Source organism: Callithrix jacchus, chromosome 13 (genome assembly GCF_049354715.1).
Source record: "Callithrix jacchus isolate 240 chromosome 13, calJac240_pri, whole genome shotgun sequence".
In the NCBI taxonomy this organism is placed as follows: domain Eukaryota; kingdom Metazoa; phylum Chordata; class Mammalia; order Primates; family Cebidae; genus Callithrix; species Callithrix jacchus.
The window spans coordinates 64,655,072-64,679,292 of record NC_133514.1 but is presented as its reverse complement, the minus strand read 5'-3'; the positions used below and the strand labels follow the sequence as shown (position 1 = coordinate 64,679,292).

At 40.1% G+C, this 24,221-nt stretch overlaps 1 protein-coding gene across 3 annotated transcripts in view; it reads left to right on the top strand.

The window, feature by feature from the left end:
* ABHD3 (abhydrolase domain containing 3, phospholipase) overlaps positions 1 to 24,221 on the top strand; it is a 46,358-nt gene that overhangs the window by 5,563 nt on the left and 16,574 nt on the right. For 2 of the 3 annotated variants that reach the window (XM_054244057.2, XM_008979595.5), the window contains one exon: positions 10,874 to 10,919. The exons of the other annotated variant lie outside the window; for it this stretch is intronic. In XM_054244057.2, coding sequence (XP_054100032.1) covers positions 10,874 to 10,919 — 46 coding nt within the window. The remainder of the gene's footprint in view (positions 1 to 10,873; positions 10,920 to 24,221) is intronic. 3 annotated transcript variants of the gene reach the window in all.

Sequence of the window (24,221 nt, the reverse complement as noted above, 5' to 3'; positions counted from 1 at the left end):
GGAGAAAGTTGCTGAGCCAGATAAATTCTTTCAAATTTTATTAATCAATTAAGTCTTCCACCTCCTGGAAGGTAAGTAAAATGAGAAAGGCCAGGAATGCCAGGTGCAGTGGCTTATTCCTATAATCCCAGCACTTTGGAAGGCTAAGGCAGGAGGATTGCTTGAGCCGGGGAGTTTGAGACCAGCTTGGACAAGATAGTGAGACCCCCATTTCTACAAAAAAAAAAACAGTGAATAATAATTTAATAAGACCAGAAGTATGTTGAGAGAGAAGCCATCTTCATGGAAACCAGAGGGCTGGAGAAAAGGCAGTTATCGCTAATAATTTACAACTGTATGATTGATAAAGTAGTTAGAAACCTTACCATTCATTCCACAAAGTCTCCATTCAGTAATATAGCCTAATAGGTATTATTTTATGTATATGAATAATACCTTATTTTCTGAAATCCTTTTCCCATTCTCTGAATTGATTTCCAGTACTACAACAAAAACAAGGAGAAAAACAGTAGCTCTGACAAAATCTGAATCATCTATCTTTTACCTTGACTTTTTAAAATAGCCATATGACTTGGGAGGAAAAGAAAAGACTTTAAAAAATAAAACTGAGGGCCTTTATTTACTGTTATATTCTACCTCCAACTAGTATTAACAAGAGTGACCAATCCAGAATTATACAGTTGTAAGTTTATTGAAATTTAGGTCATCATAAGTATTTTGGTGCTGCAAAGTCCAATACACCTATTTTCAAGGAGCATACAGTCTATTTGAAGTGGCAAAGAGTATGCAGCAGAAAAGAAGTGTACATCGGAAAGGAGCAGGATTGGCTGTAAGTGACAAAAAACTCATTAGTGACTTATGATATGAGTTTATTTCTCCCTTATGTAAAAATATAACAAGGTAGATTATAGCTTGTATGGCACGTGTCAATGTCAGGAACCTAAGCTACTTCCAATAGTAGGTTGGTGCAAAAGTAATTGCAGTTTTTGTCATTTCTTTTTAATGGCAAAAACCAATTACTTTTCACCAACCTAATATGTTGCTTCATAACATGAATGCTTCAGCCATAGCCATCACATCTGCATTCCAACACCCAAGAAGGAGGAAAAAAAGCACAATAGGAAAAGTACCATCTTCCTTTAAAGATGCATTCCAGCAATTGTGCACACCACTTTGGCTTATAGCACATTTGCCTGCTCTTAGCTGCAAGGGAAGCTTGCAAATTAAATTTTGGCGGGGGCACAGTGGCTCACGCTTATAATCCCAGCACTTTGGGAGGCTGAGGCAGGCGGATAACAAGGTCAAGAGGTCAAGACCAACCTGGCCAACATGGTGAAACCCCATCTCTACTAAAAATGCAAAAACTAGCTGAGCTTGGTGGTACGAACCTGTAGTCCCAGCTACTCAGGAGAAGGAGGCAGGAGAATTGCTTGAACATGGGAAGCAGAGGTTGTAGTGAGCTGAGGTTACGACACTGCACTCTAGCCTGGTGATTGAGCAAGACTGCCTCAAAAAAATTTTAAAAAAGGGGCAACAGATCACTTGAGGGATTTTTGCAACATTGTAGACTTGTGTTTTAAGACATTTCTTACTGTCTTGCCTATTTACTACTTAGAGAAAGATCTAATGTTTTGGTATGGTTTGACAGAATCAGGATCTCTTATTCTTCATTGCAGAGCCCACCTGCTGGTAGCAAGGATGTCACTGTTCGTCATTTATATTCTTAAGAGAGACTCAATGTGGGAGATGATTTAAAAGTGGTTAAAATTTGCTTCTAAATGTGGTCCTGGCTGGGCTTGAAATTTTTAAATTTCAAATCTGCATTTAAATTTTAACACTTTGGCAGGGCAACAGAGTCTGTGATTAAAAAAAAATTTTTTTAACACTTAAAATTTTAAATCTACAAAATTCCAACACTTTGGGAGGCCAAGGCAGGCGGATCACATGAGGTCAGGAGTTTGAGACCAGCCTGACCATCATGGTGAAACCCCATCTCTACTAAAAATACAAAAATTAGCCGGGCATGGTGATGCCCACCTATAATCCCAGCTACTCAGGAGGCTGACACAAGAGAATCGCTTGGAGCCAGGAGGCAGAGGTTGCAGTGAGCCAAGATTGTGCCACTGCACTCCAGCCTAGGTGACAGAGCAAGACTTAGTCTCAAAAAGATAATAATAAAATTTTAACAAGTGGGGTCCTGAGAATATTTTACATGGGGGAAGTAGCAAGTAAATGTCATTTGAAGTTATCATAGCTCTAGATGAAGTTTAGCTTTTCCTGCAACATTAGAGGTGCCTTGGTTGGGGACAGGAGTGGGGAGTCTAGCTCCAGAGTTCCTGAGGGAGGAGGGATGAGAAAACCTGAACTAAGGGAAATAAGACAACCAAAGGGTGAGTTCTGACCAGCTTTCCCTCATCTAAAAGCAACGTCTTGGATAAGAAATCATTTTAAATTAACACCAGAATATTTTTTTCTTAGTAACTCATTTTGTTGTTGTTGTTAAAATAATTTGGTTTTTAAACTTTTGGGAATAAGGCAGTTAACTGATCATTTGTGAGACTAGCTTGATTAATGCGTTAGAAAGCACTGAATGGTTAGCTTCATTCATGGTATTCTAGAAAAAGTTATGGTGGAGACTGACAAGTGGTCCCATTCTCTAGGGCACTAATTGTTAGCTGTTCCACTATAGCATGGCACCTCAATTAAACTTTCAGGGACAGAGCTCTTTTTATCGGAGTTGGCATGTCCTCAAAAGGGTACTCTCTGTTCAGAGCACCCGTCTTCTTCGGAAAAAGAGACCTGAATGTTACAGCTTAGGTAGTGGTGGGCAGCAAAGTAAGGTGGTTAAGTGGATTTTTGAGTCAGATCTGCCTGGGTTCAGATCCTAGCTCTGTCACATACTACATGTCTACCCACAGACAAATTATGTCATTGCTCAGCACCTCAGTTTTCTTGTGTGTAGCAATACCTGGGCCTCATAGTGTTGTGAGAATTGCATGTAATGTATATAAAGAATGTTGCCTAGTACCTGACCTATAGCAAACATTTTGTAAGTATTAACTATGAAACCTTAAGAAGTGAATCAGGACTATTGTATGGCTTAGGAAAGAGCCCCACTCTTGTAGTCTGATCAGATTGAAATGAGATACTTACTACCTACACCTTACGATGATTAATACCAAGAAGATGCTGTTCCAAGAGGGCCCAGAGAAAACAGTGTGCCTGGCAAGCCAAAGGGTAGTAGAGAGAGAAGGAAGGAAATGTCTTGCTAAGGTAGAGTGGCTGCTGGAGTTGACATTATTCTATAATTCATGTCTCTGTAGTTTCCAGCAGTGACGTGTGACACTGGAATAACAATTGTGGTTTACAAACACTGTAAATCTAGAGCCCTTTGATTATTAAATAGGTCCAGTTCAACTGGGTGTTTATTGAAAAAATCTACAAAAATATCAAGGAGACATAGCTAGAATTCAAATGAGTGAAATGAAATATGAGAATATCAAAAAGCAGCTGAGTAAATTTCAGGATCAGAGCTACATCAGGGAAGGGAAACGATTGCAATAAAATAGTGTAAGATCACTGAAAGAATTATTGATGCTAGTTGTATCATTAGGTTTTCAGCTTCCTCACATTAAAGATACCTTTGACTCTTTTTCCCTCATGGCCACTGGTTTTGTAATATTATACCTAAAAAATAAACTGCGTTAATTAAATACTAACTTGCTCATCTTTTTTTTAAATTCATAGGGCCACTTAGACCTTATGATCAACAAGAGATAACCAGAATTGCCACTTTGGTTGATTACAGTTAAATTTAGCTCTGCTGAGTGCCTGCCACATTATAGGCTCTGTGCCAGGCACTATATGTAGGTTATCCTACTTATTATCTACCCAGTTCATGGAACATATCATTAATCCCATTTTAGCAAACAAAAAGCAGAACTGCAATATTAGTAATTTGATCAAAATTAGCTGGTATGTCACAGGGTTAAGATTGAAATGTAGGACTGGGCACGGTGGCTCACACCTATAATACCAGCACTTTGGGAAGCGGAGGCGAGTGATCACCCGAGATCAGGAGTTCGAGACAAGCCTGGTGAAACCCTGTCTCTACTAAAACTACAAAAAATTAGCTGGGCGTGGTGGTGGATGCCGGTAATCCCAGCTACTTGGGAGGCTGAGGCAGAATTGCTTGAACCCGGGAGACAGAGGTTGCAGTAAGCCAAGATCACACCGCTACACTCCAGCCTGGGCAGCAAGAGCAAAACGCCATCTAAAAAAAAAGATTGAAACGTACAGGCTTACTATATATAAATATATGATTTCTGTGAGGCTTTTTTTTGAAATGTTGATAGTTCCTGAAAATCATTCTTTACTACTTTTTTACACCCTCAGATGCCTTAGGCTCTTAGCTTGGTAAAAACTAGCTCTTCCAATCCTATGACTTTGCCTAACATGATAATGTATACCTGTGATATTGTTGGGACTCAGTTTTATCAGGGAAATTCAATACATGACAGGCAAACAAGTCATGTCTCCTACTCGGAGAATATATTTTGTAGGGAAGGAGTTGAAACGGGAGATGATGAGGTTCCTGAATTATGAATTGACTTTCACTGTTCTCCATTACCATGTTAATTACTGTTTGATTTCTGAAGCATCTTAGAAAAAGGTACATGAATTATGTTAATTTGTTTTACTACCTTTATGACCTTAGTAAGCTTGGAAATGTTTGGATAGTATCATTCTCTTGTTGGATGTAGTATTCTATACATTTATTTTTGGTTAATATTGATAGTGTTATTCAGACTATTTATAGCTCACTTTTGTCCTTTATTGATAGGAGCATTTTAAAATAGATATAATTGTAGATTTTCTATTTCTCCATTTAATTCTATTTTTCTTCATGTGTATGGAAGCTCTGTTAGACACATACACATTTAACATTGTTAGTCTTCCTATGAATTCACTCTTTTTATCCTTATGAAATGTTATTCTTAACCTCTGGTCATAAAGTTTGCTTTACCTGATATTATCATAGCCATTTCATCCTTTTTCTGCTGTTTGTGTGATATATCTTTATTTATACTTTAACTTTCAGAGTATCTATTTCATTGTATTTAAAGTATATTGCTTGTAGATAGCGTGTAGTTAGATCTTGCTTTTTTTTTTTTTTTTTTTTTTAGACAAAGTCTCGCTGTCGTCAGTCTGGGCTAAAGTGCAATGGCACAATCTTGGCTCACTGCATCCTCCACCTCCCAGGTTCCATAATTCTCCTGCCTCAGCCTCCTGAGTATAGGCACCCACCACCACACCCAGCTAATTTTTGTATTTTTAGTAGAGACGGGGGTTTCACCCTGTTGGCCAGGCTGGTCTTGAACTCCTGACCTCAGGTGATCCACCTGCCTTGGCCTCCCACAGTGCTGGGATTACAGGCACGAGCCACTGTGCCCAACCAGATCTTGCTTTTTTTAAATCCAGTCTGACAATCTCCATCTTCTAATTGAGATTTTTATTCATTTACATTTAATGTAATTGCTAATATGGTAGATTTTCTTTTATCTTTTTCTTTTTCTTTTCTTTTTTTTTTTGAGACAGAGTCTCACTCTGTTGCCCAGGCTGAAGTGCAGTGGCATGATCTTGGCTCACTGCAACCTCCACCTCTGGGATTCAAGTGATTCTCCTGCCTCAACCTCCTGAGTAGCTGGGATTATAGGTGCCTGCCACCACGCCCAGCTAATTTTTGTACTTTTAATAGAGACTGGGTTTCACCATGTTGGTCAGCCTGACCTCAAGTGATCCGCCTACCTTAGCCTCCCAAAGTGTTGGAATTACAGGTGTAAGCCACTGCGCCTGGCCCCAAACTCTGTTTTAATAGTTCTTCAAGCTTGTGAGACTGAGCATTCTATCCAACTCGTATTTATCATTGAGTAGTACCAACTACTGCCTTCCCTCAGGTGAAAAAAGAAGCTGTAAAAATTGAAACCTCACCCAGTAGGATTTTCATTTTCCTAGTGTCAACTCCCATTCAGTTCCTGCATGCTTTTTTTGTTGTCGTTCTTCTCTACTGCCTTTATATTTTTTCAAGAATATATAGTTATTATTCTATGGAAGGCTTGGCCCTATAGTATCTACCTGGACATTACTAGAGACAGAACTTCCTTATCATATTTTCTTAACCTGGAAATCAGAACATTATGTTTATTTTTGTCCTAACCTATTTTTCCATTCTTATTTTCTATTATTACTGTCTGTGTAGCCACTTTTCAATTGGGATTTTTTATCCCTTAGAACATTTAGTACATTCTCACCTTATATCTTTGCTTCCATTATTCCCTTTACAATGCATCTCACATTTGCCTTTTGCTGGAATCTTTACTATTTTTCAAGTCCTCATGTAAGCTCTATCTACCTTTTTATGAAGCCTTTCTTAATCAATTTTGCCCCTCCTGACTGCATAGAGTTTTATTGTCTATACTACTCGTTGGACATTGAATCCTATATTGTCTTGTTTTATTACTTTTGTTGTAGTCACTCAACTGAATATATGTTGCATATATTTTCAGTCTAACTAGATTGTACCCTCCTTGAGGCCAGGAACCTTATGTTGTTATTTTGTTTCTCTACTACAGGCTCTAACTCAATCTTTAGTTCAGTAAATATTATTGAATGAATAAATGAGTTATTCCAATATTAAGATTCATGTAAAAATGCTTAGAACATGATCTGGCCACATAGTAAACACAGGTAAACATTATCTGTTGTTATTATTACCTGAAATCAGAATCGTATGACTAGCTGATTCCTGAATGTTCCTCTCACTCTACCCTTTGCTGATTATTATTTCTAAGACTCAAAGATTTGGGGAATTAGAACTGAAAAATATTTAAGATTGCCTGATAAGATTACAGATTTGGGAACTAGGCCTAGACAGGTACTCAAAACCCAGGCAAGTTTCACTGCTTTTCTTAGGTGCCCAAACTCAGAGCCTGCTACTTTTTGTTGTTGTTGTTGTTCTTGTTTTTTGAGACCGCCTCTCCCGCTGTCACCCAGGCCGGAGTGCAATGGTGTGATCACAACACTGCAATCTTGACCTCCAGGGTTCAAGCCTGAGCAGATTCGAGGCTCTCTGGTCCGTCTAACCGTGACAGTGGTTCTCAACCTAAGGGTAGTTTTGCCCCCAGGGAACATTTGGCAATGTCTGGAGACATTTTTGGTTGTTATGCCTGGGGCATGTACTACTGACATCTAGTTGGTAGAGCCCAGAGATTTTGCTGAGTATCCTATAATATACAAGACAGCACTGCTACGAAGAATTATTTGGGCTGAAATCTCCATAGTACTAAAGATTGAGAAACTCTCTGATATAGGTAGTCTCTTGCTTTTATTTAACCTTCGTTAAAGGAGACCCACCTGCTTCCCTGGTTAATGGGTTCTCTTGTCACAGAAGGTTCTTCTTACCAGGTTTGTTCTTTATTTGATATTTCTTCTCTTTATATTTTCCTTGTTTTGAGGAAAAAATTTATATAGTTTAAATATATAGGAAAAATAAGCTTTGCAGAACAATTTCCCTCATATACATACCCTTTAGAATTGTTTGAGATAACTGTAAAAATTAACTGGAGAGAGCTGTTACAGAAGCTTAAGAGAGGGTGGGCATAGTGGCTCACACCTGTAATCCTAGAACTTTGGGAGGCTGAGACCAGAGGATTGTTGGAGCTCACAAGTTCAAGACCAGCCTGGGTAACATAGCTCCCTATGTCTCGTCTCTACAAAAGAATTTAAAAATTAGCCAGGCATAGCTTGTGCCTGTAGTCCCAGCTACTCGGGAGGCTGAGAATCACTTGAGCCCAGGAGGTTGAGGCTGCAGTGAGCTGTGATTGTGCCACTGCACTCCAGCCTGGGCAACAGAGAGATCTTATCTCTAAAGAAAATAAAAAAGAAGAGGTTTACAGACTTTTCAATCCCTTAGGAATAGTAGTTTCACAGCCAGCTCTTTTAGCTCTATGTGTAAAGTGTTCCCTGATGACTGTCAGAGTAAGCAAAGGGGTTAAATGAAAAGAGCTGGTTGCTCATCACCAGCTGGAGTGGGAGAAGGGGCAGAATGGCAGACTTCTTTCGGCCATCTTCTGTAGCTGCTTTGCTCCCTTATTCTTCCTTATCTCTCTGCCCCACGTCCAAGGCTTGAAGTATACAATGATGACTATTACTGATTAAACATTGTTAGGAAAGCCTTATGGAGAGGTCAGTGCAGTTCATCCTCTAGCAAGAGCTTCTAGAACTATGATCCACTTTCCAAAGTTGCCTGAAGGAAGTGCAAATATCCCAGTCTGCAGTTCAGAAGAAAATCCCAGATGTATAGGCTGCCTTTTCATGAGTTTGCAAATCTTTTTCTTTCCCCTCCCTAGTGCTCTTGCCTTCTCTCCCTGGCAGTCACATGACAACATCTTGCCCCAGAAGCCATTTAATCCTTATTTAATGTTTGTACTCTAAAGTGGTTATTTTCTGAATGACTGGGAGTTTCAAGTTTCAAGGTCATAATTAACTTTAGCACTGATTCCTGTGTGCCTTAGGTGCTTATGCAAGTAAATACAAATGGCCAACTGAAATTTTACTTACATCCAGACGTCTTGCCGATCTTCTTAGCAAGAAAAGATAAAGGAGTCACTGAGCCTACTCTAACTTTTCTGCATGTATTTATAGTTTAAGATTTCTCGAGCTGAGCACGGTGGCTCATGCCTGTAATCCCAGCATTTGGGCGGCCAAGGCAGGAGGTTCACTTGAGCCCAGGAATTAGAGACCAACCTGGGCAATGTGGTGAAATTTGTAGAAATCCTGTTTCTACAAATAATTTTTTAAAATTAGCCAGGCTGGCCAGACATGGTGGCTCACACCTGTAATCCCAACATTTTGGGAGGCTGAGGCAGACAGATCACTTGAGATCAGAAGTTCTAGAACAACCTGGCCAACAAGGTGAAATCCTGTCTCTACTAAAAGTATAAAAATTAGCCAGGCATGGTGGCACACGCCCGTAATCCCAGCTGCTTGTGAGGCTGAGGCAGGAGAATCACTTGAATCTGGGAGGTGAAGATTGCAGTGAGCGGAGATCGTGCCACAGCACTACAGCCTGGGTAGCAGAGTGAGACTCTGTCTCAAAAAACAAAAAAAAAGAAAAGAAAAAAATTAGCTGGGCCATCGTGGTGTGCACCTGTGGTCCCACCTACTCAGCAGGCTGAGGCGGGAAGATTGCCTGAGCATGAGAGGCTGAGGCTGCAATGCGCTGTGATTGCACCACTGCACTCCAGCCTGAGTGACAGAGTGAGACCATGTCTCAAAGAAAGAAAAAAATTTTCTCTTAGGTGAGTTAATAAAATGTAATATTTCTAGCTTTTTCTCAAATAGGATTTCTGAGGTTTCTAAATATTTATCTTCTTTCAGCTGAGTCTAATAAAATTTTCTGTATGACTTTTCAGTTGCAAGAAAATTCCTTTGCAAGAACATAGCCTGCATACCACATTAAATGAAGGTGGTGTGCTTTGAGATCCAGCCTCCCTGAGAAGACTCAGTTTTGTATGTTCTATAAAGCAGTCAGTTCATTGGTGATTAGAACCTGTACAGTGCTCAGCAGCACCCTGAAAGAAGAGATTTGGAAGCTTAAATGGCCTGGATTGGTTGGATAATCAGACAAAAACTAAATGAATTTTAATTGATATGAATATAGACTTACTAAATCAGTGAGAACCTGTGTAGACACAAGTCAGGATTTTGTCTAAGGATGGTAAAAATACATATCTGGGGCTATGTTTCCGTGAAAGTTAAATGAGAGTTAAATATTTTAAATATGGAATAACTTGAAACCACACAACAATACAACTACCGGTACTACTGATAGCTTTCACTGAGTACTTACTTGAGCCAACACTGAGCTAAACCCTTTACATTGATCTGAGCCCATTTACCCAGCAGATAAAAATGGTCAGAGAAAATACAAGGTCACCTTTCCTCCCTAGGTCCACTGAAGACTAAGCAGTAGCATAAAGGGGCCCATCCTACCAGCTCAAGTGCCAGGGTCTTTGTGGCTCTACTTGTGATGTTTACACTTCATGTAAAATTCTGGTGTCCATGTTTGCTGAGCCTTAATGGAACAACAGCTGTTTCTTAGGATATAAATAGATATGTAGGAATGTTGCAAATACAATGGGTAGAAAACATGTATTTTTTCTTTGTTTAAAGCAAAAACATGGCCAGGCACAGTGGTTCATTCCTGTAATCCCAACACTTTGGGAGACCGAGGTGGGTGGATCACATGAGGTCAGGAGTTCAAGACCAGCCTGGTCGACGTGGTGAAACCTGTCTCTACTAAAAATACAAAAAAATTAGCTGGGCACAGTGGTGGGTGCCTGTAATCCCAGCTACTCAGGAGGCCGAGGCAGGAGAATTGCTTGAACCCAGAAGACAGAGGTTGCAGTGAGCCAACATTGCGCTATTGCACTCCAGCCTGGGTGACAAGAGGGAGACTGTCTTAAAAAAAAAAAAATTAAATTTGACTTGTATTTAGAATTGTTTTAAAAACACTTATTGGAGGCCCACATATGTGCATAGGAAGAAGTTGGAAATATTCTATTCTTTTGGTAGGAAAAATTAACATTACTTCAATATGCAGTTTTCTAATTTGAACCCACATGTGGAATTTAGAGAGCTGGAATTTTATTTTAGTGTATTTAGATGAAATTGTCAAACATTATCATACCTGTAAGACAGATTTTTAAAATCTTTTAGTACTCTAAATCAGTATCAGTAAGATGATTTTAATATTATATCATGAACAAGAATCATGTGTAGAAATAACGAAAATTGCTTTCCTGGTTTTTAGATGTGTGGTTTTTAACAACAGAGGAGTGGCGGGGGAGAATCTCTTGGTAAGTAAATTTAAATGATAACAGTCTTAATTATTTTAAAGAATCATTTCTAGTTTTATAACAAAAAGCATATTTTTTTATTTAAAATAACTCTGTTTATGTAAGCAATGCAAATTTATTATAGAAAAATACAGATATGGGAAAAAAGGAAATTTTCAAGACCCATAATTATATAACCAGGGAAATTCCCTTAGTCTGTGTTCATTCAGATTCTATATATATAAGAAAAAGTAATATATTTCTATCTTTATAAAAATTAAGATTCTATTTGGTAACTAAACTAACTATATTTTAACATCAATAGTTATTCATCTACATCATTTTTTTTTCTACCCTCTCAACCTAGCTTTTTCTGACTCTGGAGAGAACTGGGAAGATAAGGCCTCATTTTTAATGCAAAACACATTTTCTTTAAAAATTAACCAATGCAAAACAAATTAATACAGTGACTTTTTTTCACTTATGAAATTTATGTTTGTCATGAAACAATTTTGTATGTTATATGCCTGTTTGCCAGCTGAAGTTTACATGGTGAAAATGTTATTGAAACCTTTTAAAATTTATATCAGGTCTTTTTTTTTTTTTTACCTCCAATTCTGAGTTTTTGCTAGGATAGATCTTTCACCTCTTTTTTTTTTTTTTTTGAGACGAAGTTTCGCTCTTATTACCCAGGCTGGAGTGCGATGGCGCAATCTCAGCTCACCACAACCTCTGCCTCCTGGGTTCAAGCAATTCTCCTGCCTCAGCCTCCCGAGTAGCTGGGATTACAGGCTGTGCCACCATGCCCAGCTAATTTTTTGTATTTTTAGTAGAGACGGGGTTTCACCATGTTAACCAGGATGGTCTCGATCTCGTGACCTAGTGATCCACCTGCCTCGGCCTCCCAAAGTGCTGGGATTATAGGCTTGAGCCACTGTGCACAGCTAGATCTTTCACCTCTTAGAAAATCATTCTGTCTGATGTTTAAATCTGTGAGTTGGAATGAGAAATATTCCACTCGCTAGAATTTTCTTTAGCTTTTTAACTTCGTTTTTAACAATCTCAACAGGTCAAAGGCAATTCAACTAGAATTGAAAGAAAGTTTTTTGGGTCATTAATAGAGAATTAAGACTATAAATAATTAAATCATGCTAGAAATAAAAATTTACAGTCAGGTCACAAATGTCAACACTTTATAAGAACTTGGGAAGAACAAAGCTCTTACTGGAAGGAATGAAGATAAATACGATTTCAAAAGCAAAGGTTATAGAGTGTTATGGTCTTACGCAAGTGCCTTGTAATAAATAGTTTGATATGAAAGTTCACATTTCCTCATTCAATCCAGCCCTTTAGGAATCTCGTAGACAGATAATGTACTCTAAAGGGAAAGATTTGAATGTGTCACTGTGGCCCTGGCCTAGGCAGATCATTTTGAGCAGCTCTTGTCTGCTGTGCATTCTTCCAGAACACAAAGCGGGGGAAGATATGGTCTGAGCCTCTCAAGGAAATAATGTGCTGCAAAGCTGAGCTAGTTAGTTCTCTGTAAAGTGAAGGACAAAGATCTGTTCATTGAGCAAAACCATGGTGTGTGCCTGTTAAATCAGGCACTGTCCAAGGCAATAGGGTGAAGATATACATATTAATGAGACACAGCCCCAATCTTCAGGAGCTCAAACTTTAGTTGTGGGAGAGAGTCAAGTCAATAAAAATAAACACAGTGCTAAGTGTAACAGTAGCCTTTATTAAGGCTGCAGAGCACAAAGGGAAAGAGTAACAAAGCACCTGGGGGAGGTGGGAGAACTTAGAGAGGAGTAGCATTCTGAGTTAGATCTTGAAGGCTGTGGTATTGAACCTCCAAAGGGAGGAGAGAGGCTCTCTCAGCACAATGAGCAAGGTATTATAAAGTGCATGGAATAGCAACTACTTACTATGGCTGGATGATGATGATTATTATTATTATTATTTTATCTAATATTTATATAATCTGTAGAATGTATTAGTTACATCTTGTCCTATTTAATATTAAGAAATAGAAACAACCCAATGAATTAGGTAAGTATAGTCACCATTATCCCCCACTTCCTTTTTCCTTTTGGAGACAGGGTCTTGCCCTGTTGCCCAGGCTGGAGTACAGTGGCATAATCACGGCTCACTGTAGTCTCAAACTCCTGGGCTCAAGTAATCCTTCCATCTTAGCTTCCCAAGTAGCTGGAACCAGAGGTGTGTGCCACCATGCCGGACTGATTATTTATTTATTTATTTGTAGAGATGGTGTCTCACTCTGTTGCCCAGGCTGGTCTCAAACTCCTGGGCTCAAGTGATCCTCCCAAAGTGCTGAGATTCCAGGCATGAGCCACTGCACCTTGCCCTATCCTGCATTTTACAGATGAAGAAAACAAGACATTGGTAGGTTAGGAACTTACTCCAGCCTATAAATAGCAGAGCTAGGATTCAGACCTAGGTGATCTGACTATGTGCTTACATTCTTGACCATTATGCTTTCTTATATTCCAGAAGTGACAGGAATTTTTCTGGAAGGGTAGGGCCAGATATTAAAGAATCACATGTAGAATCCTAAGAAACTTGGTATTGAACCATTGATATTTTGAAGCAGGGGCATAATTTGATCATGGTCATGTTTTAGAAAGAGAACCGTGGCAGTGGTGTGTAGGAAACAAAGAGATGAAAGGGAAGGAGGCTGGAGGCTGGGAGGCCAGTTAGAAAGCAGTTACTATGTTGGTCTCTACTAAAAATACAAAAAAATTAGCTGGGCGTGGTGGCGCATGCCTGTAATCCCAGCTACTCAGGAGGCTAAGACAGGAGAATTGCCTGAACCCAGGAGGCAGAGGTTGCGGTGAGCCGAGATCACGCCATTGCGCTCCAGTCTGGGTAACGAGAGTGAAACTCCGTCTCAAAAAAAAGAAAAAAGAAAGCAGTTACTACAGACCTCCGTGGAGTTTGGAGTTTGAATGCAGATGGAGGAGGAATAAAGAGGAGAGAGCAAAAATAAGTAGTATTCATGGGGAAGAAAATAGTATTAGTTGTATTGTGGGAAGTCAAGACAAGGGAGTCAAGGGTAACATTTCAAGCTTGACTGGCTGATGGAAGATGCTGGTATTTGCTGAGATAGAAAATTTAGGAGAATTTGTGAGATTATGATGTAACAAAGATAACAGATTTCATTTTATATGTTTAGTGTGCTTTTAGATCATCCTCGTGGAAATTTCAATAAATTTTTGGACGTACTGGACTGGCCTTCAGGAGAAATAGGCAAGCAAGAGAGAGAGAGAGAGAGAGACTGAGATTATCAGTGTGCAGGTAGAAGTTGAAGCTCAGGAGTAGCCGAGATTAGTTAGGGCATGTGTAGAGCACAAGGGTAGGTTGATGGTTAGAAGCTTAAGAAACAACAGACTGGGAGTGGTGGTTCACACCTGCAGTCCCAACACTTTGGGAGGCCAAGGTGGGAGGATCACTTGAGCCCAGGAGTTCAAGACCAGCCTAAGCAACATATTGAAACCCTGTCTCAAAAATATATATATATATATATATATATATATATATATATATTTTTTTTTTTTAAAAAAGAAAAAAGAACAAATAGGAGAGAAAAAGAGGAGAAGGATGCCTTAAAAACATTCTCTCCTTAAAGTTAATTAGGGCCAGGCGTAGTGGCTCATGTCTGTAATCCCAGCACTTTGGGAGGCCGAGGCAGGTGGATCATGAGGTCAGGAGTTCTAGACCAGCCTGGCCAAGATGATGAAACCCTGTTTCTACTAAAACTACAAAAATTTGCCAGGCATAGTGGCAGCCGCCTGTAATTTCATCTACTCAGGAGACTGAGGCAGGAGAATTGCTTGAACCTGGGAGGTGGAGGTTGCAGTGAGCCGAGATTGCACCACTGTACTCTAGCCTGGGGGATAGAGCAAGACTCAAAAAAAAAACAAAGTTAATTAGAAATTTGCTTTGAAATAGTACAGCAACCCAGTAACTTTCAGCTCATAAGCTTTAATTGTATTTTTGAAAAATCTTCAGGAAGAATTCACTGAGTTCTAAGTAAGAGTAGCTGGGTCTCTGGAGTCTTACAGTGTGTCGGTTAAATTTTGATTAACTAGTAGCCCCCAGCAAATACGTGTCTCAAAATAGCTAATAACACACTAAGTTGTTAGAGTTTCAATCTGACAGGCAGCTTGGGTGTATGTAGCAGAAAGCACCTGAGACTCAGTAAGAAGTCCCAAGTTCAAGTTCTCTTGTCACCACTAACCAGCTATAAGTGATAAAGTACAAGTCAAATAACCTTTCTCTCTTTTTCTTAACTGAAAAAGATAATGTGCACTTGCCACTTCACAAGGATGTTTCAAGTTCACATTAAATAATAAACAGGAGGCCAGGGACAGTGACTCATGCCTGTAATTCCAACACTTTGGGAAGCCGAGACAGGCGGATCACTTGAGGCCAGGACTTCAAGATCAGCCTGGTCAATATGGTGAAACTCCATCTCTACTAAAAATAATAAAAAATTAGCCAGACGTGGTGGCATGCACCTTTAGTCATAGCTACTTGGAAGGCTGAGGCAGGAGAATCACTTGAACCCAGAGGCAGAGGTTGCAGTGAGCCGAGATTGCGCCACTGCAGCCTGGGTGACAGAGCAAGACTCTCAAACAAAAAGAAATAATAAACTTGAAATATCTTGGAAAATAAAGCTTTTTAGGGCCATGCACAGTGGCTTCTGCCTATAATCCTAGCACTTTGGGAGTCCAAGGCAGACAGCTAACTTGAGCCCAGAAGTTCAAGACCAGCCTGGCCAACATGGTGAAACCCCATCTCTATTAAATTAAAAAATAATAAATAAAAATAGGCTGGGCGCGGTGGCTGTAATCCTAGCACTTTGGGAGGCTGAGGCAGGCAGATCACCTGAGGTCAGGAGTTCAAGGAGTTCGAGACCAAGCTGGCCAACATGGCGAAACTCCTTCTTTACAAAAAATACAAAACGTAGCCAGGCATGGTGGGACATACCTGTAATCCCAGCTACTTGGGAAGCTGAGGCAGGAGAATCACTTGAACCAGGAGGCAGAGGTTGCAGTGAGCCCAGATCATGCCACTGTACTCCAGCCTGGGCAACAAGAGTGAGAGTCCATCTCAAAAAAATTAATTAATTAAAATTGAATTAAACTAAGCTGTTTATAATCCAAGGCATGATTGCTACTGTATTAACTCATTAGATCATGAGAGTATAAGAAGTATACATTTAATTAATTAGTTTGCTTCGTTGAATTTTTTTCTTTTTTTTTTGAGACAGAGTTTCACTCCTGTTACCCAGGGTGGAGTGCAATGGCGTGATCTCAGCTCACCGCAACCTCCGCCTCCTGGGTTCAGGCAATTCTCCTGCCTCAGCCTCCCGAGCAGCTGGGATTACAGGCACGCGCCACCATGCCCAGCTAATTTTTTGTATTTTTAGTAGAGACGGGGTTTCACCATGTTGACCAGGATGGTCTCGATCTCTTGACCTCGTGATCCACCCGCCTCAGCCTCCCAAAGTGCTGGGATTACAGGCTTGAGCCACTGCGCCCAGCCTGAATTTCTTTTTTAAAACACTTGTTCCAAAAGGATATAATTACATTTTGGTCATTCTACATCCTTATTATTTTTTAAGTTGGATCAAAAAATGAGACACTAATATTGATAATTAGAGCTAACGTTGATATTTAGATCCCTTGGTAATCCTGCTTTTGTCTTCGAGCTATGAACAATTACTGTTTCATACTAGAAGAACTCGAATGTTTCTTTACACCTCACCTTGTTCCAGAAAGAATTTAATGTACCTCAGACCCAGAGTAACTGAGACCCTAAGGCATAAAAAAGAACAAAAGATGAATCAAACAGGAAGAAACTGTCTCTTACTGAAATTAGCCCACAAGAACTAGCAAAGGTGAAATGAAATTTAGGGTAAGCAGTTCTCCTAGGAGTGGAAGTGTTAGAGATATGCTTAGAATTTATAGAGATTACTATGGCTCCTACAAAGGAGAATAAGGAAGTAGAAATTTTCCACTGCCATACTGTCCTCATTTTCAATTAGCTTGTAGGATTGAGTGAAAGCCAAAGGCCTTTCGTACTAGGAAATGAGCATCCTGTACCTTGCCTCCCTGGGGCTGTTTTCTACAGGAGACAGACAGCCCTAGTCTCAGTAGATTAAATCTCTGATATTCCCGTAGGGTTCTAAAAACCTTGGAATAGATGGGACTTTTTCTTCTGCCCTGCTGATTGGTTTTCAAGCATAGCAATCCAAGTTACCCACAAATTCCCTAATATTGCTGATTACTTTGTGAACTTAGTTTAGGAATAGTAATTTACCAATAACTTAGCCAAAGTTGCGTTTGTTGAAAGCTATTTTTAGTTACAGGATCTATAACTGAAATCTACAAATATAGTTATAGATCCTATAGCTAATATTCAAAATAGGCAAATCTATAGACACAGAAATCTATTTTTAGTTATGGGATCTATAACTAAAATTATGGATCCTGTATAAAGTTATAGGATATTGGGTTTCCTATTTTTAGTTATAGGATTATACAAACTTCTGTGTTCCTGACCCAATAAGAAAAGCATCCTTGCCACTTTGGAATACAGTCTGGCAGTTCCTCCAAAAGTTAAAACAGAGTTACCGTATGACCCAGCAATTCCTCTCTGAGAGAAAAGAAAATACATGTTCTCACAAAAACTGATACATGGACCAGGCACAGTGGCTCACACCTGTAATCCCAGCACTTCGGGAGGCCAAGACAGGGGGATCACTTGAGCCCAGGAGTTCAAAACCAGTCTAAGCAACATAGTAAGACCTTATCTCTACCAAAAAAAATTAGCCAAGTATGGTGGCACATGTCTGTTGTCCCAGCTACTTGGGAGGCTGGGGCAAGAGGATTGCTTGAGCCCAGGAATTTGAGGCTGCAGTGAGCTATGTTCGTGCCATTGCACTCCAGCTTGGGTAACAGAGACCCTGTCTCTAAAAAATAAAAATCAAAAACAAAAGTAAAAAAACTTGTATGTAAATAGTTACAGCAGCATTATTCATAATAGCCAAAAGGTAAAAACAACCCAGGTATTCATCAACAGATGAATAGATAAACAAAATGTGATATCTCCATATCCTGGAATACTATTCTACATTAAAAAGGAATGAAGGCTTGAATGCATTGATTCACTTTGAAAGCATTATGCTATGTGAAGAAGTTCATCTCAACAGACCACATATTGTATGAGTCCATTTGTATGAAATACTCAAAACAGGCAAATCTGCAGACACAGAAAGTAGATTAATGGTCACCTAAGGCTTGAGGCAGATGATGATTGCTAATAATAGGAGGTGTCTTTTTGGTCTGATAAAAATATTCTCAAATTATGAGCTGGGCGCAGTGGCTCACGCCTGTAATTTCAGCACTTTGGGTGGCTGAGGTAGGGAGATCACCTGCGGTCGAGAGTTTGAGACCAGCCTGACCAACATGGAGAAACCCCATCTCTACTAAAAATACAAAAATAGCTAGGTATGGTGGTGCAGGCCTGTAATCCCAGCTACTTGGGAGGCTGAGGCAGGGGAATCACTTGAACCCAGGAGGCGGAGGTTGCGGTGAGCCAAGATGGTACCATCACACTCCAGCCTGGGCAAAAAAAGTGAAACTCTGTCTCAAAAAAAAAATTATGGTGGCACACTCTGAATATACTAAAAACCATTGACTTGTACATGAACTATGGTATGTAAATTACATCTCATAAAGCTTTTAAAAAGAAAATCCTCCTTTAGATGCTTTCTAGTTCAAGTCAGAGCTGACTCAGCAGGTAAGGGAGGGCCAAGAAAGTCAAGCAGAAGCAGCACTGCCCTAAATGTGACCTGTGGACCAACTCTACTCATCAGGCTACCTGACTCCAGTCCCAGACAAGATGAGGAGCTGAGATAGAATGTAAGCCAATTTAGGACTAGGCACGGTGGCTCACACCCATAATCCCAGCAATTTGGGAGGCCAAGGTGGGTAGATCACTTGAGGTCAGGAGTTCCAAGACCAGCCTGGCCAACATGATGAAACACCATCTCTACTAAAAATACAAAAGTTAGCTGGGCATAGTGGTGCATGCCTGTAATCCCAGCTGTTTGGGAGGCTCAGACGGGAGAATGACTTGAACCCAGGAGGCAGAGGTTGCAGTGAGCTGAGATCATGCCACTGTATTTCAGCCTGAGTGACAGAGCGAGACTCTGCCTCAAAGAAAAAAGTTAATTCGTTTTAAAAATGGATGAAAATTATATGTATATTGTATACATGATGTTTTGAAATATGTATACATTGTGAAATGGCTAAATCAAGCTAATTAACATATACATTACCTGAGAACATTTAAATGAGTAAATGATTTGCCTGTTTGGTAGATGAGTTGAGAGCTGTTTTTGACTCCCAGGTCAGCACTGTCACACATCATGATGGCTATAAAATATTGCTATGGACTCAATGTTTGTGTTCCCTGCCCCCACATTCATATGTTGAAGCCCTAACCCATCAAGGTGATGGTATTGGGAGGCAGTGCCTTTGGAGGTAGTTAGGTTTAAACGAGATCGTGAGGACAGGGTCCCTACAATGAAATGAGTGCCTGTAGAAGAAGAGGAAGAGACATCAGCGCTTACTCCCTCCACCATCGAAAGACATTCAAGTATGTAATACATTGTCATGAATGATAGTCACTATGTTGTACAATAGATCTCTTGAACTTATGTCCCCTCTCTAACTGAAATTTGGCTGAAGTAATCTGCCCACCTTGGCCTCTCAAAGGTCAGTAATGCCTGCTGGGATTACAGGCATGAGCTACCAGGTACCTGGCTCCTAAATTAATTTTTTTTTAATTGTTAATATACTTTTTTTTTTTTTAAGACAGAGTCTCACTCTGTCGACTGGCTGGAGTGCAGTGGCGTGATCTCAGCTCACAGCAACCTCCACTCCCAGGTTCAAGCGATTCTCCTGCCTCAGCCTCCCAAATAGCTGTGACTACAGGCATGCACCACCACACCAGGCTAATTTTTATATTTTTAGTAGAGACGGGGTTTCACCATGTTGACGAGGATGGTCTCAATCTCCTGACCTTGTGATCTGCCTGCCTCAGCCTCCCAAAGTGCTGGGATTGCAGGAATGAGCCACCGTGCCCAGCCCAGAATGGTTAACATACTTTAAAAGTACATACACCACCCTTAGTTCTGCACACTGTTTAGGTAAACTGATGTTCTTTCCCTTGTTGCAATACTTCCTTAATGAGAGAAGCAGCTTGCTAGTTTACATTCTGATGCCAGCACCTTATCTCATCCTGAACTGGCATTTCGAATGACTCTGCTTCAGAGGTCCACGAATCCTCAAAAACACCTCATTCCATAGATGAGGACGCCTCTGGAGAAGTGGGGTGACAATCAGAAGTCATAAAGCTGATTAGTGGTCTTACAGCAGGAACTCAGGCTGTTGTGCAGCCTAGTGTCTTGACCTTTCAGTACTGGCTTTCAGTCAAGTCAGGCTAAAAATCTGGGAATAGAAAGAAGGACCATTTTCAGAGAGAGGATCATCCCCCCAACCTCACATTCTTTAGGGTTAAGGACTCAGGTCTAGAGAAATCTGTTCTTGTTTCCTACTAGCTTTTCCACCTTAGTTTTTCAATGGAAGTTAATAGGGTAGGAGAGACTTAGAGCTCTTCCCACCAAGTGTCATTTTCTGAAGAAAGCATTCAGAAAGGATTAAGGGACCTCCCTGATGACCTGAGGGAGGAGGGGTGTAGAGGTCAGGGCCCGCCAGGGCACAATTTAGTTTCAAATTTCTACCTCTAGGCAGTGCCTTTCTCACGTGCAGTACCTCCCTAGTGGGCATATTATTCCACCCAAGTCAGCCGTTTCCTAAGTGCTTCAAAAATAACCTGTCCTGGCTCCTCTTACCTTCAGTAACAACCCAGGAAAGCTGGTCTCAGCCAGGTGTAGGTGTGAACACATTTAATCCTTGAGAATTTCTCCTAACATTGATAGGTCCAGTCCAATAATAACAAAAATTTTCAATGTAGAAGATGGTAGCCAGGCATGGTGACTCATACCTGTAATCCCAGCACTTTGGGAAGCCAAGCCAGGAATATCATTGAGCCCAGGAGTTGGAGACCAGCCTGGGCAACATAATGAGACCTTATCTCTACAAAAAATTTAAAAATTAGCTGGGCATGAGCATGGTGGCACATGCCTGTAGTCCTAGCTACTCAGGAGGTTGAGGCAGATCACTTGAGCCCAGGAGGTTAAAGCTGCAGTGAGCCATGATCATGCCACTGCACTGCAGCCTGGGCAACAGAGCAAGAACCTAGCTCAAAAAAAAAAAGGTTCAAAATAAAAGAGAAAGAATGTTTTGTTAAATAATTGAGGAGTTTTAAAAATAATAGTAGCTAGCTAGCATGCTTCATATGTGTCAGATGAGATATGAACTATAAGGTATGAGATGTGTGGGAGTACTTCCCCATACGATGCAAGGAATCCAAGAGACTTAGACCCAAGTAGAACTAAATTTCCCTTCTCCCAAGTCACTCAAAATAGCTTTTATCATTCTTACACTGCAGCATCCTTTTCTTGTTTTGTTTTGTTTTACCTCTCACCCTATTTATTCTCTTGGTTCTCAACTTGCTTTTTTTTTTTTTTAACTTCTATTTGTTTTTTTAACCTCTATTTATATTTTTACCTGTTATTCTTTTGGTTCTCTTGTGTGTGTGTGTGTGTGTGTGTGTGTGTGTGTGTGTGTGTGTTTTTACCTCTCACCCTATTTATTCTCTTGGTTCTCAACTCTGGCCTCCCATTAGAATCTCTTGGGAAACATTTAAAAATACTGATCCCTGACCAGGCATGGTGACTCATACCTGTAATCCCAGCAATTTGGGAGGCTGAGGCCAGTGGATTACCTGCGGTTGGAAGTTCAAGACCAGCCTGACCAACATGGAGAGACCCTGTCCCTACTAAAAATGCAAAATTAGCAGGGTGTGGTGGCGCATGCCTCTAATCTAGGTACTTGGAGGCTGCGGCAGGGGAATCACTTAAAGCCAGGAGTCAGAGGTTGCAGTGAGCCAATATTGTGCCATTGCACTCCAGCCTGGGTAACAAGAGCAAAACTCCGTCAAAAAAAAAAAAAAAAAATGATCCCTGAACCCTATCACCCAGAGATTCTGATTCATTTGGTCTGGGGTGGAGTCCAAGTATCTAATTTAAACACTCCTTGGTGAGTCTAATGTATAAACAGGGCTACAAATCCCTGAGAGATGATGAGTGCATGTGATAGCCTTCCTGACCCAGGTGAGCCATGAGATTTGCCTCTTAGGAGCCTGGACTGAAAATAACTCCTGCCTGACCTGCTGTAAACCACTAACAAAACTGCTCATTCATTGGTGTAGCTTGTATAACGTGATGGCATGAGCATATACGGTAGCCATCTGGAGTGTTGGCAGGAACATGGCACAGAGGCCAGACTCAAAGCTGGCCAGGATATTTCATGGGGCCCTTTGTTTTGTGGTTAGTTATTTTTAAAAATTAGCAAATTCCCAGGCAAATTTAGACAATTGGTCATTTTAATATGTCTATCAGTGACTGGGTGAAATGATTCTTCTTCATTAAACTGCTGGTTTTATTTATGTGCAAATAGTTTTTCTTCTCTCTGACTCTTAACTCATATTCCAACAATAAAATCATTAGGGAGAATTTAGGCAATTTCGTAGGTACTAGACAGGGAATGGGTAGAATGAAAAACACATCTCACCATAGAGATCAATTAAAGAGCATATTTAGCCCTATTTTAAAAGGATTATTCCTTCTGGGGAGACCCACATCCACACAGGAATCACAGTTCATTTAATTGCATCTTATCAAATATTTGAGTACAGATCATTAAGTACTTGAGAGAGGAATACTAAATGAAATATTCTAAAATCCTGATGATCATCAAACATTACAATCAAGTAAATATGAAACTTAAATGCTTTTTTACAAGGCATTCATGGGTCTTTTTCAGTCTTCATTTTGCTGGACAGAAAACTAAAATTCTAGATAGCTTAGTTCAGCGTTGGAAGTGCGGTAACCCCAGACTTGAGAGAGAAGGATTCTGAGTTATTGCTTCTACTGCAGATTAGCAAATTAATCTTTGCCAAGAATAGCTAGGAAGAGTCCAGCTACCTGATTAACAGAGGGAATTTAAAATTTGAGTCTAGGTCAAAAATTGTTTTTTTAATGAAGAGAATTGTAAATTAATTCTAAAACAGATTTTCTAAACCTGGTACAAGAAAATTGTTTTCCAGATTAGGAGAAATCAGTTTGTCCACTTTTAAGAAGCTCATAGTTAGCTGGGTGCTGTGGATCACACCTGTAATCCCAGCACTTTGGGAAGCTGAGGCTGGTGGATCGCCTGAGCTCAGGAGTTCAAATCCAGCCTGATCAACATTGAGAATCCCTGTCTCTACTAAAAGTACAAAATTAGCTGGGCGTGGCAGTGCATGCCTCTAATCCCAGCTACTTGGGAGTCTGAGGCAGGAGAATCGCTTGAACCCAGGAGGTGGAGGTTGTGCTAAGCCGAGATCACACTATTGCGCTCCAGCCTGGGCAACAAGAGCAAAACTCCATCTCAAAAAAAAATAAAAAGAAAGCCCTTAGTTGATTAAGAAGGATAAATTAGATGTAGTCCATAGATAAATATAAAATATATGCTTTATTATTTTCCTATTATATATGAATAATAGTAATTATATTTCATTTTCTTTAATGCATTTTTTAGAACTAACCTCTTTCAGCCATTAAATTACTGTTGTTGGCCAGGCATGGTGGTTCGTGCCTGTAATCCCAACACTTTGGGATGCCGAGGTGGGAGGAATTGCTTGAGCCCAGGAGTTTGAGACCAGCCTGAGCAACATAGTTAGACCTCTTTTCTATAAAAAATAATAATGATAATAAATAAATTACTGTCGCTCTCTGATCATAGTTGCAGTTGGATAATTTAAACAATGTTGGTCTGTAATTATTATCAAATTATTCTAACTTATTGAATATGTCCAAATATCTGCTGGAAGTGATATATCTTTTGGATTTTTTATATTTTTCCCATCCTCATCCCACCCAGAAGGAGTTTCAATACCCAGCGGAATCCTCCCAGGTCTTCCTTCATCCCTCTTCTGATTAGATGTGATTTCATCTACCAGGATAGCTGTCTGTTGCATTCATAGCCCCAGTAACAGAATTTAACCAGTCTTTTGTCTAAAAAGTTTCAAGTTGTATCTTCAGGCCTGAAGACAGTTTTTGCA